An 18304-nucleotide genomic window follows, 5' to 3' on the forward strand; every position below is an offset into this window, starting at 1 on the left:
AGATAAAGTTCAAGGTCTGACTTTATGAACATAAACCACTTCTTGAGAGATATTACAGGGAATGTAAATAGCTAGGCCCTTCACACCTCTCAGAGCAAACAAAATTACAACTAGCTGTTCAAATCACTGTTCTATGCAGACAACAATAATGACTTAAGTGTAACAGGAATAAAGCTCAGGCTAGATGACACAAGGTTTTTCAGTGGCCATAAGGACACTCCTGTCACTCCTGTGACTTTCTGTCACAGGATAATGATCTACAAGTTCTTAGAGGCAAAGTGACATTTTCCCTGTCATGCTTACTGTGGAAATGTGATGGTAGGGTCTGAAATCCATGAAAGCAATCAGCTCACCTCACTACGGATTAACACAATCACAGCTTCTCCAGAAAAGAAAAATGTTCTGAAACAAAAATCAGTACTACAGAAATCTTAACCTTACTACTGCAGTATGTTTTCCTAGATGCATAATACGAAAGTAAATGCAATTATCTCATCATATGCAGGTTAACATTATCCTCAACTCTCAGCACAGACCCTCCTTAGCTATTCTGCAATATGCCATTAATCAATGTATGAACCAATTGGATCCATTCAATTGGTGCACCAGTAAAATGAATGGCATATATAAACATGTTTCAAATACATTTATTCGGATATCTATATATGAAAGTAAAATCACTACTACAATTGGTACTCAAGCTTGTCAGATGGGATGTTTTTCTCCCTCTATTTTGCATAAGACATGCTAATGGTTATGCCATCTGCAGTCTGAAACCCAGAAAAATGTAAATCAGAAAGTAATAGTAGATCAAGACAGGCGTCTATCCAAACCTGCAATTTTTGCAGATACTCTATTAACTCACAATCTAAATATAAACCTAATGCCCCTGAAAACATGGGATAACTACTATATAAAGGTAACTTTTGCATTCAGAACTAAACCAAAATCATTTTCCAACACAACATGCCTCTTTTACAACAAATCATGTAGTTAGCAGTAAATTTAAAAAGGTTTTTCATGAGAAGGATACAACAGACACTCAAATTCTTCTAGGCACCCAGTGGTTCTCTAAACCCATCCCCTCTGTAAAGCACAGCAGAACATGATGACTTACCCAACACCCTGTTTTTGCAATGTTGAAGACACAAATTTGAAGGTTTCTTCAATAACTTTTCAACTTGTTGATTAGCTAGTAGGTGCTGTAAGTCACTAAAATACTTGACTCATTATGGAATAACAGATAGAACATATATATAAAAACACTATACATTGCTTTCCCCCAAATATCCATCAAATACAAAAAGCTGGCCACTAAAAAGTAATACAGGTCTTTCCTTCTTTGGTGTATGGAACAATAGACTAGTTTACATCTAACAGGGACCACATGCAAGAGGCTTACCTAATACCTGAACTCGCCTGCAGCTGCGCATGCTAGTTTTAAAAGTTTTATTAGGATTTTACGAGATTTATAAATCAGTTCTAACATATCTCCAGTTGCCAGAAATTAGTAAATTGCTCTGAAATTGGAGGGAATTAGAAATACACTCATATTAAAGTATTTTAAAATATTGAGAGAGGTCTGTTTCCTTAACCACAAGCACACGTAGAAGTATTTTTCTCTTATAAACCTCAAATTGCTTACACACATCTAGCAATTCCTACTGCTAGGAGATTTTGGCTAAAGTCACTACTAAGCTTGGCAAAATAAAATAATACTACTATGCAATTTTATGACCCATATTACAGTATTTGGTCAAACAGGCATCACGATACTCAGGATGTGAATTTCCACTACATAACGAACAGCTCTGTAGTAACAGTAAACAACAGAAATAGAAAAGCTCCAAGGACTCATTTTCAAAACCTTATACATCCTTCTCACTAAAGAAGAAAATTTAAATGGAGTTTGTGCTCATACCTGCATTTACACAGTATTTGATAAATACCCGAAAGTCTGGGAGTAAATTTCATTTTCCTCCCACTTACAAATGAACTAAATGAAGTGTCCATGCCTAATAAGAGGCATTATGTACATACTTATCGTGGGAGAAGTTGGAAACATGAGCAATAATCTTGGCTTTAGGGAGCATGTAATGATTTTGAAAAGAAAATTATTTGCTTTATTTTCTTCATCCTGCCTCACAAATGTGAATCAGGAGACACTGACACTTCCTGGCAAACACGTAATGCAGGACATATCTAAGGCAAACCATTCACGGCATTTGAAAGGCATCACACCAGCAGAAGGCTCTCTCTCCTCTCCTCATCGTCTGGGTTATGTGTACGATTGTGTGCAAATAGGGGTTTCTCTACTTTCACGGATGCCTACCACAAATAGTGTGTGCTCACACCTCTTCAGCCTTGAAAAGAAGGTTTATGAATGGGCGGAGAATGTGAAGAGAGAAGTCAGTAGCTCCTGACCTGCTCCAGTCTACAAGTTGGAGGGTTAAAGGAAGTTAACGTCACTGGGAAACATACCAGAAAAATATCACTTTCGTTACCTTTTACAAATATGCCCCTAATACCTGGTGCTGGTCAGTTTAGAGAAAGAATATGGGGCTAGATGGACCTTACACACTCCCTAGTACAGCCCATATATACATATATCAAATCTTTCAGAATGAGCAGCTGGCAAAACAAACTGCTTTCACACTGTTCATTAAATCAATCATCTCCCCAATTCAACCCTTCAAGATATCAATTCCATTGCTAAAAACTTGAAAAGAACTTGTCATTCATAAGCTGCTGCCTTTGTGACTACTGTTCTTGCATGTTTTCAGCCTAGGTGATATTCCATAAAACACAAAGTCAAGAGTGAGGAGTAGAAAGTTGAGATGGTGACAGGATTCCTGTATCTCTGAGCTGGACTACAACTACAGCATGGCGAGGTGCCAACTTGACGTGTTTTCTTTATTTCATCAATGTTCTTTAGTAATTTTTATAAGTTTCTGTTTGATTCTGAGAACAGAAATACAACTTTAAAACTATATTTCAAGAGAAGTATTGGGGATGTCCAACACTGCTCCATGAAGTTTCAAAAAGAAAAGGAGACAATGTGAATTACACACAAAAATTGCACAGGTGATCACATTTCACAACATTTCACTGGTGGAGGACAAAATAAAGTCTGGTGCCTTGGGTTCTCCATTATGCATGCCAAAAACTGCAAATGAAATAAAACCACCATAATCTGTCAGAAAATGGGGGAAGACTTAAAAGGATAAAGGCTCACCCAGAAAAATACATGTGAGGAAAAGAATGGTAGTAGCTTTACTTTTTTATTTCCTGAACTGAATAAGACTATCTCTCATGCACATCTTTTGTCTCCAACAGACTGTAATTCAGCAGTTAAACACTTGTATTTGGTCTATATACAGTGGCAGAATCAGGGTTGTCAGCAGAATACAACTTCATATGGAACTTTGAATTAGAATAGTGAACTAAAACCTAAAAACATCCCAAAACAAGACACCACTTTCCAAGAATAAAGTTCCATATATATAGCTTTACCAATAATGCATTTAAAATAATTATTCAAAGCCAGAACTATTCACCCAAACACAATCTGAATCCCAGCAGCATCCCAGTGTGAAACTCTGAGAGATGTTTTTCTGAAATGGCAGAAGCAGCTCTTTCACATTTTCATGCAGTTGTGTTGGTAATTTCTGAACACTTCTCTGCCACTTAGACGTAGTACCAATGAGGTTTGTTTTTTTCTGGATAGTTTTTAACTCTTAGTCTTCACACAGTCATTTTTACTATTTCATCCATACATAGGCAACATGCCTATAAAAAAATAATTCATACCATAGCTACTGAACCCAGACATAATCTTAGACCTCTCAAGCACAAAAGGATTATGTAACTTAAAGTGAATTTTCCCTGTGAATGATAAGTCAGCATCATGCAAGCCTGTAATCTGCTGTATGTAAACGTGCACATACATAGCCATCTACACACATACGCCACACGTGAGCAAGCACAGCGCTCTTGTCTTACAGTAAGGCCCCAAAAGCAGGGGTACTTTACTAACCTGCAGTGGTCTCTGTTTGTCACTGCCCTTAGGAGATTTCAGTCCGCTTGTCTGTTGCTGTAAAAGCAGCTGCCTTGCTGCCTGGAGTGCCTAAAAAAAAAAAAAGGTAAATAATTTCCACCAGTTCCTAGAAAGAGATGAGTTATTCATTGCTGATGCTAGGTAGAAGTCCAAGTGAACAAATATAATCTCCTATTTGATCTGTATTTGTCAGGTTTCAGACTTTAGTTTGTTCCTCACTTAAAATATTAAACAAAATTATAATCTGAAAGCAGATATACAGGACTTCACTAGAATTTATGGATGTACATGAAATCCTGCAGGAAATAAAGTTAATTTGTTTGAAGTGCTTGAAGAGGAAAAATCATAAACTGCATCAATAGCCTCATTTCCACAAGGAACTTGTCTTTGAGTGTTCAACTAAAATGCCCACTCCCTTGCAAATTATCATTTAATTTGCATTTTCATATTACAATTTTGAAGCAAAAGCAAGTAGACTTCAAGTGTTACCGGAAGCTGTAATTAAATTTGACAAATCAACATCAGATTATCTTGAAAGTGAATTAATAAGGATATCCACTGAAGATTAAAAACACTTTTTGTACTTACAATTCAAGGAGAAACCTCTCCTTTGACAAAAAAAAAAATAAAAATAAGCCAAACAAAAATGAGAAGTTTTCATTTGCATTCTTAGAAAAATCAGAGAACAAAGAAATTACTACTCAACCAACCAGATCAGGCTCAGGAATGACAGTATCCCAATCAAAATAGGAAATGTTTTCATTTATTTTATGTTGTCATTCCAACTCAGCAAACTAGAGTTAAATGTATGAAATGTAAACAAACATTCCACTTACCCAAAGAAGGCTAACTTAAATTATTTTCCCCCATACAATTATTTTTAAAATAACAAGTGTTATAAGGTAGTATTTATTAAGAAATTAAAAAAAGAAATAAAAATCACAATTCAAAACATTTCCACGGTAATTACTCTCTGTTGGTTTTTTTTTCCCCCTTAAAAAATCTGTTCAATACAGAGCAGTTACAGCTCTAAAATACATCACGCTATCATCTGTTATTAAAACATACTGTAGATGGAACATGATCTAACGAATGCCATTTGATCAATGCTCTCCAAAATAGTAAGGATTCTCAACTGATAAAGAAAGGTACAATTTTGATTAGACTCAAATGAGGTGGTTTTTAAGATAGTTTCTAGTATCCATGACAACAGTTGCTTTGACAAGATGTGCATATGGCATTACACTGCCAGCTGGTGTGAACAATGTTTGAACTACTGCATTGAGATGCTCAGCAAACAGAAAAAGTTGCCACGTCTTAACCCTCAGGGAAGGCAGTCATCCCCTGATCAATTATGAAAAGACAGAGAGAGGGCTGCTACAGTCTGGCTCCAAGCAAGTTTTCTGAGAAGGCAGGCAGACATAGAAAACCAAAGTAAACAAACTGAATGCACTAGCACCATCTCCTAACAACATTGATTTGTCTCCCCATAGAAGGCTCTGGTACAAAGTTTGCAGAGCAGACTTTTAACATTTGGAGACATTCCCACAACAATCCCTGTATTGTTTCATCAAATTCTCAAGTAATTACAGGTCAGCTTTACAAAGACCGCATTCCTCTGAACCTAAGCAACGAGTTGCACAGAACTAGCTGCTCTCTGCCAAAAATAAATAAAAGTTAACATATTTCAAAGTGCACTTGAAATATTTTGTTACCAAGGAAGCAGTGGATGCCCTGTTTCCTATGTGAATAGCATAATCTCTTCTGAGCTCACACTTCTTCAGCAGACCCTAAAGGACAATTTTGCTCTGTCTGAGATCAGAGATAAATACATCTTTTGATTTCAGGGGTATCAGGATTTGTTCCCAACATCTTGCAGTGATTTAAGCACAAAACATGGATTAAATGCCTGGACAGAAGATTTAAGGTGAATTTATAATCCTTCCCAAACTGTAGAGCTCTCCAAATGCAAAATCTGAATGGAAGAATGAGAACTATTGCATTCCTGAATGTGTGGGAGACTACAGGAAAACCAACCTCACCATTCCATGTAATACTGCTACAAGAACCAGAGAAGAGAGCTGGAGTTACAGAAAACATGAAAAAACATAAAGATAATTATTTTGTGTTTGTGGTTGTCACAGAAAACGTATCACATGGCCTTCATCTGGAAAGATATTGTAACAATATAATCCTGATGTATGCTTGCAAATAACTGGAACATTTGGCAAGTAGTTTTAGTGTCCTAATCTTCCGTAGCGGCAAAGCCATCTCACATCAACACAATAAAACAAGCAAGCAGGCATCTGGTAAAGCTGTACATTTACAGTACTTGAAAGTTAGTGAATTATTGGATGTTGCATCTTAGATTTAAGCTAGACAATATAATTTCAAATTGTGGCCAGCATACGCCTGTGAAATCAGCCAAAGAAAGCGTGACTTCCCACTGCTAACTACAAAAAGAGTCACACTTTATGAAAAAGCAAGGTAGCACAACAGGATATGTTTGCATAAAAGGCTCTACTACTTAAACTATTTTGATTCATATGTGCTGGTTGGGATATTTTTAAAGGAGTAAAGGCTTATCTTTTAATACAGAATGTCTTATAAATGATGACTACCTGAATACTTCAGTGATCTTATTGTGGCAGTTTAGATTACTGTAAACACAGGAGACAGAAAACGACCAGAAAACAATTTCAAGAGATCAGAGATGATTTAAAACGCATAAGGAGGAATCACTACCAGCCTTTGTTCTTATAGCAGTTATCATGTTACTTTTTCCTTCCAGTGTACTGCTTTAGGTTTTGCTACTCAGTAAACAACTTCCCAGAAACACAATGTTCATTTCAAGGGATTATTACTGACATTATTCATAAACGAAGATTGTGAGAATATAAAACATCCAGTTCTACCAACTCATTTGCTGCTATTGCATCTTTGCAAAACAAATTGACAACTTGAAAGTGTCTTCCACAATTCAGTTTAACACGTACATTTCAAATAAACACTCATCCCATGTATCATTTATAAATTTCTGTGAACTAATCTGAGAACAACTCTTGATATAAAAACAGTTCAATGGAGGCAAACTAACAGATGTTTATGAATATGGCAGACCAAAATTATGTTGAGTCCTACCTCAAGTTAGCAGCAAGCATGGATTCTAAGTCAGCCAAAGTTGTATCTAGTTTCCAATAACATTTGTTTCAAATCTAGCTGGCATTTTTGACTAATTATCTAAATTAGTAAAACTATACCAAAAGAAGTCAATGCAGACAAAAGTATTAAAAAAGAACTGAGGATTAGAAATTATTTTAATAATGCAAATGAAAGTAATTATAATGCTTTAAGTAATGTCTGTATAAGCAAGAAATTTGGCATATGGTTTCCAGAACTCACGGTGTCTTCTAGTAAAATATTTGTTTGGAGCACTGCTTCTTAATGTTTGCTGTGCAGCTTTGGCACAGCTAAAATGTAAGGAGAACAAAAAAAAATGAAATTAATTGCCTATAACCCAACCTATTAAAGCTGATAAATTGTGGTAGATTTTGCAATTTGTTGGCATTCTATGACGACTCACTTGAATTTTGTATCCCAAACCTTTGCATTGAATGCAAGAATGCCTTTAAATACTTTCCCAAGTTTTGTCGTTTTAACGAAATGAAGGCTGCCACTACAAGATGTTAAACTTCTTACTTTGGTTTTAATAAAAGCAAGTGTGTGTATATTTAGGAAACAGACGTCACTCTTAGCTTTCCTTTAAAAACAGGAATGTTTAACATATCAGCCTGTTGCATTTGAGACATTAAAATGAAAAATGACATCTACGCCCATTAATATCGTCAATGTATAAACAGCACAGCGTGACACATTCTTGAGAGCTGAAGGCTACGAAATCTCTCTGAAACATAAATAACAAAGCACTCAGAAGCATATTTGATGTTGATATTCATCTCTGAGAAAAACACTGCTGCCTGGGCTTCTTATGAAAATAGATGCAGCCCAAATGGATCTCCTGTAATTGGTTTCAGATAGCGAGGTCAAAAGAAATATGATACAAGAAACTATTATGTGGAACAGGCGAAACAAGAATGTTTATACAGGCACTCCCTATTTATACTGACAAGAGGTGTATACTTTGCAGATAACCAGAATGAAAAAAACTTGCCAGAAGACAACCAGATTCTTTCCTTTTTCTAACTCTGAATTCCTATTTTACTTCTTCAAATGACTTCCTAGGCTAACATTCCTGCTGAAGGTAAAACTAAGTTTCTGGATAGAAAAGAATTTTCCAAATGGGTGATTATGTCAAACATGCTGGTAGCACTATGCAATCGAAACATATCAACGTACTCAAACTAGATTTAAGGCCAAAGACTGCACTGCACTGGCTGAATAACAAGTTAACCAAACGAATGCATAGATACATTTATTATAAAAAACACTTCAGGAGAAACCCTTTGCCTGTCTACACCCTGCCACAGGCTGGGATATGAACAAGGAGCCCAGAATTACCCATAGTACCCATAGCTGAGTAGTCCTCAAAAAATGGTGACAGAAAGAAAACACTCTCTAATAGCACTCAGGCAGTACTGCTAAACCTTTGTCTCTCACTGACTGTACTTTCTCAGAAAGTCTTCTAATGAGTATCACAGCCAGTCACCACGACAGCTTATAATCTTTCCAAATGGAGTACTAAGGCATTTAGCACTATTCAAAGTATCTTGAATTTAAGATGATCTAACTCTTTTCCAACAGCAGTCTCTCCAGGAGAGGAGAGCAGGAAAAGCATACTACCATTTTCCGCAGTAAACTCCCAGTTTCCATAGCTGTCCAAGGACAAATGTGCCACACTGGGGAGCCCAGGAAGTCAAGGAAATCCTGTATGTAACTAAAATCCAAGTCAAATACCCAGCTTGGTATCACCTAGGAGCCACAGACTGTGCAATTATTATTAGAGAGTTTTCCTACAGAAGTAGAAACGAAGCACCAGATAGCTAAGGCTGTTGGCACCTACCTCAAGGAATATATTACCTAGGAAATCTATATGGTCACTAAGAAGGATTTCATTCAATTAACCCAACATCAAAGTATGTAAATACTTCGTCTGTCTTCTGCATCTAGATTAGCAGCTGCAGACAGCTCTGATGTGCAATATGCACAATTTCAGCAGCTAAACTTCAGGGTGCCCTGCAGCCTTGTCTAGTAGTAGAATACAAACCTGCAAGAGACCCAAATGTTTGAAACTAAATTATGCTCAAAAAGAGAGCAATAGCCTTGGACATTCTATTACCATCCCAGGTATTCCTACCACCAGGCTACTAGATAGAAGGTCAGAATAAAACTGATCTTCAGTTGTTTCCCCAGAAAGTGGTGGCTGTCACTGAGTGTTGCATTGTGCCCAACCCTAAAGTGCATAATTAAGTGAACACTGAATATACTTGGAAATATCTATTGTAATGATGCTACAAAAAAATTGTGCAAATCAATGCATGGTTCCTGGATTCCCAGGCTGCTCAGCTTTTCCAAAGCGGGGGAAATTCTGTGTTTGTCCAGGAGAACACCTGTTCATGCCTGGAGAATTTCAAGATAGGAAGTCAGAGCACTTTTGAGAGCTAGGTGGCAAGCTGGGAAAGCACTTCTGCATCACAGTTTATCTTCTGTACTTATACACCCCACATGACTCATCTTAGAAACGTAAGAATTTCACTGGATCTGTCCCTCATTTCCTTGGACTTCAAAAACACTTTGTTGTTTTGGGTTTTTTTTAGTTGGTTGGGGTTTATTTGTGTGTTTTGTTCTGTTTTGTTTTGTTAAAATGGGGCTGCCAGTTTCAGCATACTGAGGCTCTGATTTTGCTTCAGATTCATGGTCTGCTCTGAAATACAAGCAATACTAGAAGAAGAGATCTTCAGTCTACCTGAGCTTCTATTCTGCCCTGATGTTATCCAGGATTAATTTGCAACTGAAAAGAAAAAGTAACAGTAATAAACTGATTAATGCAACATGAAGTCTCATAATGCTGTTTAATAAAAGGAAATTAATCACATAATTGTCATAAACCTATTTTCAAACAGCAATCTATCAGAGAGAAATTATGCATCTGTAGTTATTGACCTTTCATTTTACCATGACTGATTCGTAATTAGACTAGTTTTGTGAAAAATAATAGTTAATTACCAGATTTTTTTCACTCTAATTGTTTTGGCAGGGTTTTTTGTTTTGTTTTGTTTAGTGTCTTACTTTTTCCCTGTTTGAAGGATGCTAAATAAATACAGCACACTAATAACTTAGCAGCTAACATACTTCATTTTATAAAGCCAATTTAGTTTCACTCTATATAACCCAATTTAATGGATACTAAACACTTTCAAAAACAACTCCCTCATTTTGCCTTCCCGTTATTTGGCTGACCGAAAAATAGAAACAAAACACCCATAACACTGGCTTGCTTCAAGCCCTGGTGGCATTAAAAGAGACCTTCAGCAGACATCCATCTGCATTGGTCATTAGGGCTACATGTCAGATCATGCATAACATGATCCATTTCAGCAAGCCCAAATGCCGCCTCCAAAGCTCAGACCACCTGAAGAATGCAAATGTCAAGGGTTAGGAGGCCCACAGCACCGAAGTTGTGACAATCTCCTTTCTTTCATCCCCCATGTCTGAACTTAACTTTCCTTTGGTAAACACAGGAGCAGGCAATCTACCCTACTTCATTCCTACTACTTACATTACACAGTGACTAACTGAATTAATGAAACAAAAACAAAACCAGTGCACTCGTTAAATACCAGCACCACGAGCTCACAAATGTCCTGCCATTGCTGTTTGCTTCCATGTGGCATTATCTTTAGAAAACTAGGATGCACAATAGCTAAATGGAAGAGCTAGTCTCTTAGTTTTACACAATCAATGTGGCAATGGTGGCACATACCAGCTTTCCACATGAAAACTATTTCCAATGTAAATCATCTAGCAGGTATGTAAAAGCCACTTAACTAAAATGACAAGGAAAAGAATAACCATCAATACAACTATCCCATGTGTGAATTCACAAACAAAAAAAAAATCCCTAAAATTAATATACATTTACATAATATTATGTATATATGGTGCAAACATGTATGCATTCATGATCTTCATGAAAAGAGTTTTGTCCACTGCAGACATTCACTTATTGGCTGTGAAGTCTACCCTCAATTAAAGTAGTCTGAAACAAAGCAGTGTTGGCTTAGGTGGAATAATAGATGGTTTGATAATTTATAAATAGGAAAGGAATTGATGCAAATGAAACCAAGAGTGGTCCCATCTGAACTAAAATCAAAATGCAGAGCAAATGTGGGAGGAGAATGAAACATAATATCAAGGGAAGCATTATAACATTAGGCTGTTAGAAGGCAGTGGGTTTAACACAGAAATCTGAAATTGAGAAATTAAAGACAATTCAATCAGCCTGGAGATTATTAAGCAAATTATTAATAAATATTACAATCAGAAAATTAACTAAACCAAAAGGTGAAACAGATATGAACTAAACTGAAATGTACATTCAAACTTTTGTTCTGGCCAGCAGCAAGATTCACCATGAGAGTGGTGAAACCCTGGAATGTGCTGTCCAGGGAGGTGGTCGAGGCCCCGTCCCTGGCGGTGTTTAAGACCAGGCTGGATGAGGCTCTGTCCAGCCTGATCTAGTGTGGGGTGTCCCTGCCCATGGCAGGGGGGTTGGAACTAGATGATCCTTGTGGTCCCTTCCAACCCTGAATGATACTATGATACTATGATACTATGAATAGAACCTGAATTTACAAGGATGGATCTGAAGACTAAGGACTTTGGTTAAATAATACCGAGATATAAAATAACATCTGAAGAAAAATGTGCCAAAACAATATTTACCAAAGAATAACCATAGCAAATTAGAAGGCAGAGATAAATGCCTTTACCTTTACAACTTATTTTCAGTTAAACATTCCACACAGTCACTGGTAAAGGAGTGCTGACACAAAGCATTATAAGTATAAGCACAGATCCCCCATCCCAATACCCCGTGAGCTAGAAACCAAAGTTATCCATCAAAATGTGAACCTACCAAAATAATTATAAAGTTACAGTAATTTTACAAATCAAAGTCTCTCAGCCAATCAAAATGTGAGGAATTACATATTTAATGAAGTTATTGATTGAAAAGGTTCCAACTCTCTGAACAATAACTGATTTGATTTACCACTGCCCTTGCTAATCCATATCCAGAGACATGAGTGAGATTGCAACTATAAAAGAAATTTCATCAAGATAGTCGTATCAGGCTTTTGCTCTATGGGAGGAAAGCACAAGACCCATTATTAAAACATACAACTGATTATCAGTGGAGAAGAAGATAGTTCATGTCTGGGTTCTGCATTGGGTGCGCCCTTAGTATGTTTGCAGATGACACTAAATTGCATGGAGTGTTGGTCTGCTTGAAGGTAGGAAGACCTTGCAAAGAGATCTGGACAAGCTGGATTGATGGGCTGAGGTCAATTGTGTAAGGTTTAACAAAGCCATGTGCCAGGTCCTGCACTTGGATTAGACCAACTCCACACACCACTACAGGCTTGGGGCATAGTGGCTGGAAAGTTGACTGGCAGAAAAAGACCTGGGGGTGTTTGATGACAGCTGTCTGAACATGAGTCAACAATGCACTCAGGTGGCCAAGAAGGCAAACAGCATCCTGGCCTCTATCAGGAATAGTGGGGCCAGTAGGAGTAAGGAAATGATTGTGGCCCTATACTTGGCACTGGTGAGGCCATACCTCAAATACTGTTTTGGTTTCCTCACTGCAAGGAGGACATTGAGTTGCTGGAGCGTGTCCAGAGATGGGCTATGAAGCTGGTGAAGGGTGTAGAGAGCAAGGCTTACAAGGAACAGCTGAGGGAATTTGGATTTTTTAGTCTGTAGAAGAATAGGCTGAGGGAAGACCTCATTGCACTCTACAACAACCTGAAAGGGGATTGTAGTGAGGTGGAGGTCAGTGTTTTCTATCTAGTATCAGGTGATTGAATTAGAGTAAATGGTGTGAAATTGTGCCAGGGGAGGTTTAGATTGCATATTAGGAAAAAGTTCTTTATTGAGAAAGAGTGGTTAGTCATTGGAATAGGTTGCCTAGGTAGGGGGTGGTGTCACCAACCCTGGAGGTGTTCAGGCTACATGCGGACATGGCACTTTGGGACGTGATTTAATGGCCACGGTGATGATAGGTCAATGGTTGGATTCAGAGATCTCAGAGGTCTTTTTCAATCAAAACTATTATATGATTAGAAAGCTAAAATTTCCTTTAAAAATCTTAATAAATCTAATTACTGACATTGGTTCTCATAAGGACATAACTGAAAGAAATATCAAATTTAAGATATACATCTCTGATAAAAACCACATGTTAAAGGCATAAATCACTACTGTCATGTTATAATGATAAAAGCAAACTAGGACACAAACCCAGAACTTGCACATACAAAATTGTTATTTTTTTTCCACTTTATTCAACTTTCTAAAGACTGAGCTACTAAACTGCATCCAGCTTGGGGCACAATGTTTCAAAGAGGTGGACCATCTAACTGGCAGCCAGAGAAGAGCAGTAAGACTGAACATGACAAGGAAATCCAACCTGGGATAGCAAAGACTGAACATACTCAGCTAGTAAACTGTATCCAGTTCAGGGCACAGTGTGTCAAAGAGGTGGACCATCTGGCCAGCTATGAGAGAAGAGCAGTATGACTGAACATGAAGAGAAAATCCAACCTGGGATTAATGAGCAAAATCTGGTCATAGAACAGATAAAGAAGGAACAATCCAACACCAATAGCAGTCTTCAATATATTTATGCACAGAACTAATTAATTTTATTCCACAGATAGGACAAGCAAGAATTACCTTTAACTGAACACAGGGAGATTTTACTAAATTTAAGAAGAAACTTTCCAATGTTAGGGATAGTTTTAAGAAGAAACTTTCCAATGTTAGGGATAGTGGAGGACTACAATGAATTGTATAGGGGCTGAAAAATCCTTATCACTGGACCTGCTTAAGAAACATCTTCAGGAACAGTTAAGAGCAGTGATTCTTCTCTGGGATACAGAAGACGTTTACGAGTGTCTTCCAGCCCTATTTTATTTGATTGTGTGGTTCCTGAGAAAGCATGCCAAGTTTGGATTACTGTGATATCTAACACCTTGCTACATTTCAAATAACACCACGTTCTCATAAACTGAGTATCACAAAGCTTCAGCATGGTTTGTTTCTACGGTGAGTTAAGACCAGGAGATCAGTAAGCACAGTGCATACAGACTCTTTGGAATTTTCTGACCTTACATGACTATGTGTCTGTTTATGAGACTATCCTTGAAATTTTCGACTGAACAGAGAAATAGTTTATACAGAATAGGAGATGGCTTAAAATTAAATGCTCTGTGCCCTAATTGCAGGCAGAGCCATCTGAGCAGGATTCTTGTGTCCTTATCACCAAGTATGGACACAACAGTAGCAGAAAGCAAAACTTTCTTGATATAACAATTCTTACTATAAACAGTAGAGGCCTGGCTGAAATGGAAAGCTACGGAGAGGACGGAAAACCAACGCATGAATAAGGCTCTGAAGCAAAGCTTTGAAAACCTGAATAATTGGTGAAAGAAACAATTAACATGAATGTAAATATGCAACACTAAAATACCCTTTTATATTTTTTCAAGTTTTTTTGATAAACCTTCTTTTGGAGCAAGAAGTGCAGTCCTCTCTGGAGTTTATTAAACAACAAACCAAACCACAGAAAAACAAACCAGTAGGAATATTGCTACGAAATCAAGAAGTAAATTATGCAAATAAACAGATTATTTTCCAGACAACAGACTCACCAATGGCAATAGTTATGAATATGCTGATAACACAAAATCTAATCTGAACGCCCCAGAAAAAATTCTGAAGCATTAAAATCTACTACTAAGGGTGAATTATGAGGCTGTCGAGGAACTTCTGTACCATGATCACAAATGTGTATGCATATTTATCACAGAATGCATCCCATTGGAAGAGACCTCAAAGATCAAGCAGTCCAACCCTTGACCCAGCACTGAAGGGTCAATACTAAACCATGTGCAAATTAATATGTGCATTCAAACACATAAAGCTAGATACCTTTTTTTCTTGAAGAGAATGTTTATATTCTGTGGAAACCTCAACTAAAGGAGCACTTGGTTAGCTCTCTATGTTTCTCAAGGAGCTATCTGCACATGAGGTCTACTCTGGCATTCCTGAATTGCTACAACCATATCTTGTCTCTTAGGTTTCTTATCTACCATTTCACTTTTCTGGTGCATTTCCTGATGATCTAGCAGGCATGTTCTAACATGCAGACCTCTGTCTCTGAATAATCTCAGTCTTCAAGTTCTTGCTGTAGATGGCAAGTAAGTTGTGTGCTTTGAAGGTTAACCTTAACAGTCCCTGTAGACAATAAAAATATTCTCCACTTTAGGGACTCACAAGAGTGAAGATTATAAAAAGAGTGAAAAGACAAAGAGCTTTAATTTGAAGGTAAAACACAAGTGAAGACAGAAATGCAAATATCCTTAGGCTCCTCATCCTACTTTCACCTGTGGTGAGAAGACCTGGTAGGGACTATATGATTAGAAACTTGAAGGGATGAAATAGAAAAGACATGAAGCCAATAAAAATGTTTTTGCAGAAGAGCAATAGAGAGATGTTTAGCAATTCTTGGGGTATTTAGGTTCTGGAGAAATGAGGAATTGTATGAGGAATTCCCAAGTAGTATACATGACCAACACAACAGGGTAGGCATTTGAATTAGAAGGTAGAAGTACCAATCACACTTCATCAAGTTTGCCAAGGAAAAAAATTATTCATGTTATATCATCTTGGCATCTACAGTAATCTTCCTAAAGAGCAAGCTGATCAGGAAATTATAATAATAAATATGCTCAGGGGCATTATTATCTTTAAATGCACTTGTAAGAGCAGACACACCCAGCTATGTTGATGCCAAATATGCAATATTTCACACCAGTTAAAGTCTCTCCTGGCACCAGATTGTAAAAATTTACTCTGAACCATATAGCGTATACTGCATAATCACTATCACTACCATGAAAAAAAATCACTTGCAGCCTCAGTACATGATCAAATTAATTTTAAATGTTATTCCCTTTATCCTGTTAAGTAGTCTTATTTTGCACAAAATAAGACCTGAATTTCTTTTTGTTTCACCCTTTTTTTTCAATCTTCTATCATGTTTTGTCACCAACTTAATACAGTCAAAACTCAGTTAAGAGTCCTGAAAAATGTGAAACAGAAATTATCTAAATAACATGGATACTTACACTTTTCCTCCCAAACCTTAATCTCCTTGTCAGCTGAGACTTTCTTGTGGGAGCAATCCCAGGTTGTTTAACAATCTGACAGATTTTTTCTGACCAATGCCCAGCAGGATGTTCAAACTTGCTGCAGTTTCTCACCAACTTTTAAAGTAAATACTTCAGTTTGTCCTCCAGTCTCATTTCAGTATTTTATAAAATACTTTGTTAGTACTGGTTCCTTGCGTCCAGTCCTCAATTGCTCCCATTGAATCACAGCTTCAGAGACTTAAAAGAGAAGCAAAGCTTTTCAAGGACAGATAAAGGGCTTTCAGAAGTTTGCAACCATATAAGCTACAGAGCTGAATCTTCTATGTCATACAAGTGTACTTTATATAGGTATGATACTGGCAGTATTTTTAGTGCACCAAACTATTCACGGTGCCATGTAATACAAGAAAAATAATATACTAAGCTTTAACACTAAGTTCATCATAATTTTGTGTGTTGCTTTCAGCAATGCTCAGTATCAGTAAACAGACAAGGAACTAAATAAAAAACAAAACAAAACAACACTAAAACCCACACACTAAACAGATATAAAGGTGGTTTGGTTTTTGTTAACCTTAGGTGTGATGACCTGATATCACTTTATTGCTTCTAATATTGCCTTGTATTTCAACTGATTAGGCAGGAGGCAGTGCATGTTATCTATGTTTTCTTCCTAGATCAACATTTCTTCATGCAATGACTTGCAAGTACCACACAAAGCATGAATCTATTCCTGATTTGATATTTTGATACGATCATAGTGTTAGAATGTATAGTACATTTTGCTTTTGCTGTTAGTTTAAATATTTTATTCCATCTATTATAGAAGGATTTTATTTTGTTTTGTTTTGTTTTGTTTTGCAGCACAAAATGTAGATAATTCTAGCTCTGAGACTTGGGGAAAAAAATATGACAGACATCATAGTGTTATAGCATTTTTAGTTGAAAGGCCTTGCTTTTTTTCTGAGAAAACCTTCTAGATGGTATCTGTTAGGCTACTGTAATTCCCACGGCTCTTCTTGTGCCATAGGACAGTAGACTGAAGATTGAAAATGGGAGAAAAATAATTCTGTGTCAGGGCTTTGGGATGGCTTTGAAATACTTTCTGGAACACAGTTTATAGCATGAGGCTTATGCTGCTACCTGAAGGCAGAGCTGTGGCCAGCAGGTGAAACAATCTTTGATTTTTAAATGAATGTCAGAGGTTCTCACCCTCTTCTCCAGCAATCCCCAGGTTCATTAATATCACTAAGACATGAATGCTACAAGCAATTTCATATTTACAGTTATAAAAAGAATAGAGGGAGTGTATTACTGAAAAGGGCATGATGACAGTATTACTTTTACCAATTCTTCCAGGCTTCACCTACATTGGTAAACTGAAGAGTTCCTGAGAATGTGATTTTCCACACTGGCAAGCCAGGAGCACAACTCTTGGCATGCTTTTGACCAGTGCTATCTGCACTCTCCTAAGCAATGCCCAACTACAGCTCTGCAGTCAGACTATTCCAAGGAGCATCCTCTCTAGGGAATTGAATGCAGTCGTCCCCATTCTGGGGCCTGAAATGCTTATTAGCTCAGGTGTGTCTCACCTTGTCTCAGCTGCCCACTTCAACATCCAGTAATCATATGCTCAATTTACCAGTGCAAATCATGCCCACATGCTCAAAACAGTTGAGCCATATATTGTTTTATATTCTCTGTTGGCAAAGTAGCCAGGATGTGATTTGGGAGAGCTTGTGAGAGTTTCAAAGGAACCTGATTTCATAGCTCAACAGGTTGGAAAATCAAATATCTGTCAGAAACAACAGTAATAAACATTCTTTTGGGGGCAGAGGAGTGTGGGAGGGTG

At 37.2% G+C, this 18304-nt stretch overlaps 1 protein-coding gene across 5 annotated transcripts in view; it reads right to left on the minus strand.

The window, feature by feature from the left end:
* The window catches only part of FOXP2 (forkhead box P2), a 434778-nt gene that overhangs the window by 125709 nt on the left and 290765 nt on the right, over window positions 1-18304 (minus strand). For 4 of the 5 annotated variants that reach the window (XM_068169900.1, XM_068169890.1, XM_068169891.1 and 1 more), the window contains one exon: window positions 4037-4126. In XM_068169900.1, coding sequence (XP_068026001.1) covers window positions 4037-4126 — 90 coding nt within the window. Of the gene's footprint in view, window positions 1-4036; window positions 4127-18304 lie in introns of those variants that run through there. The other variant, XM_068169901.1, reaches the window with a different exon arrangement.

The sequence above is a fragment of the Melanerpes formicivorus genome, unplaced genomic scaffold, assembly GCF_026170545.1.
Source record: "Melanerpes formicivorus ecotype bairdi unplaced genomic scaffold, bMelFor1.0.p_v2 SCAF_3, whole genome shotgun sequence".
Classification (NCBI taxonomy): domain Eukaryota; kingdom Metazoa; phylum Chordata; class Aves; order Piciformes; family Picidae; genus Melanerpes; species Melanerpes formicivorus.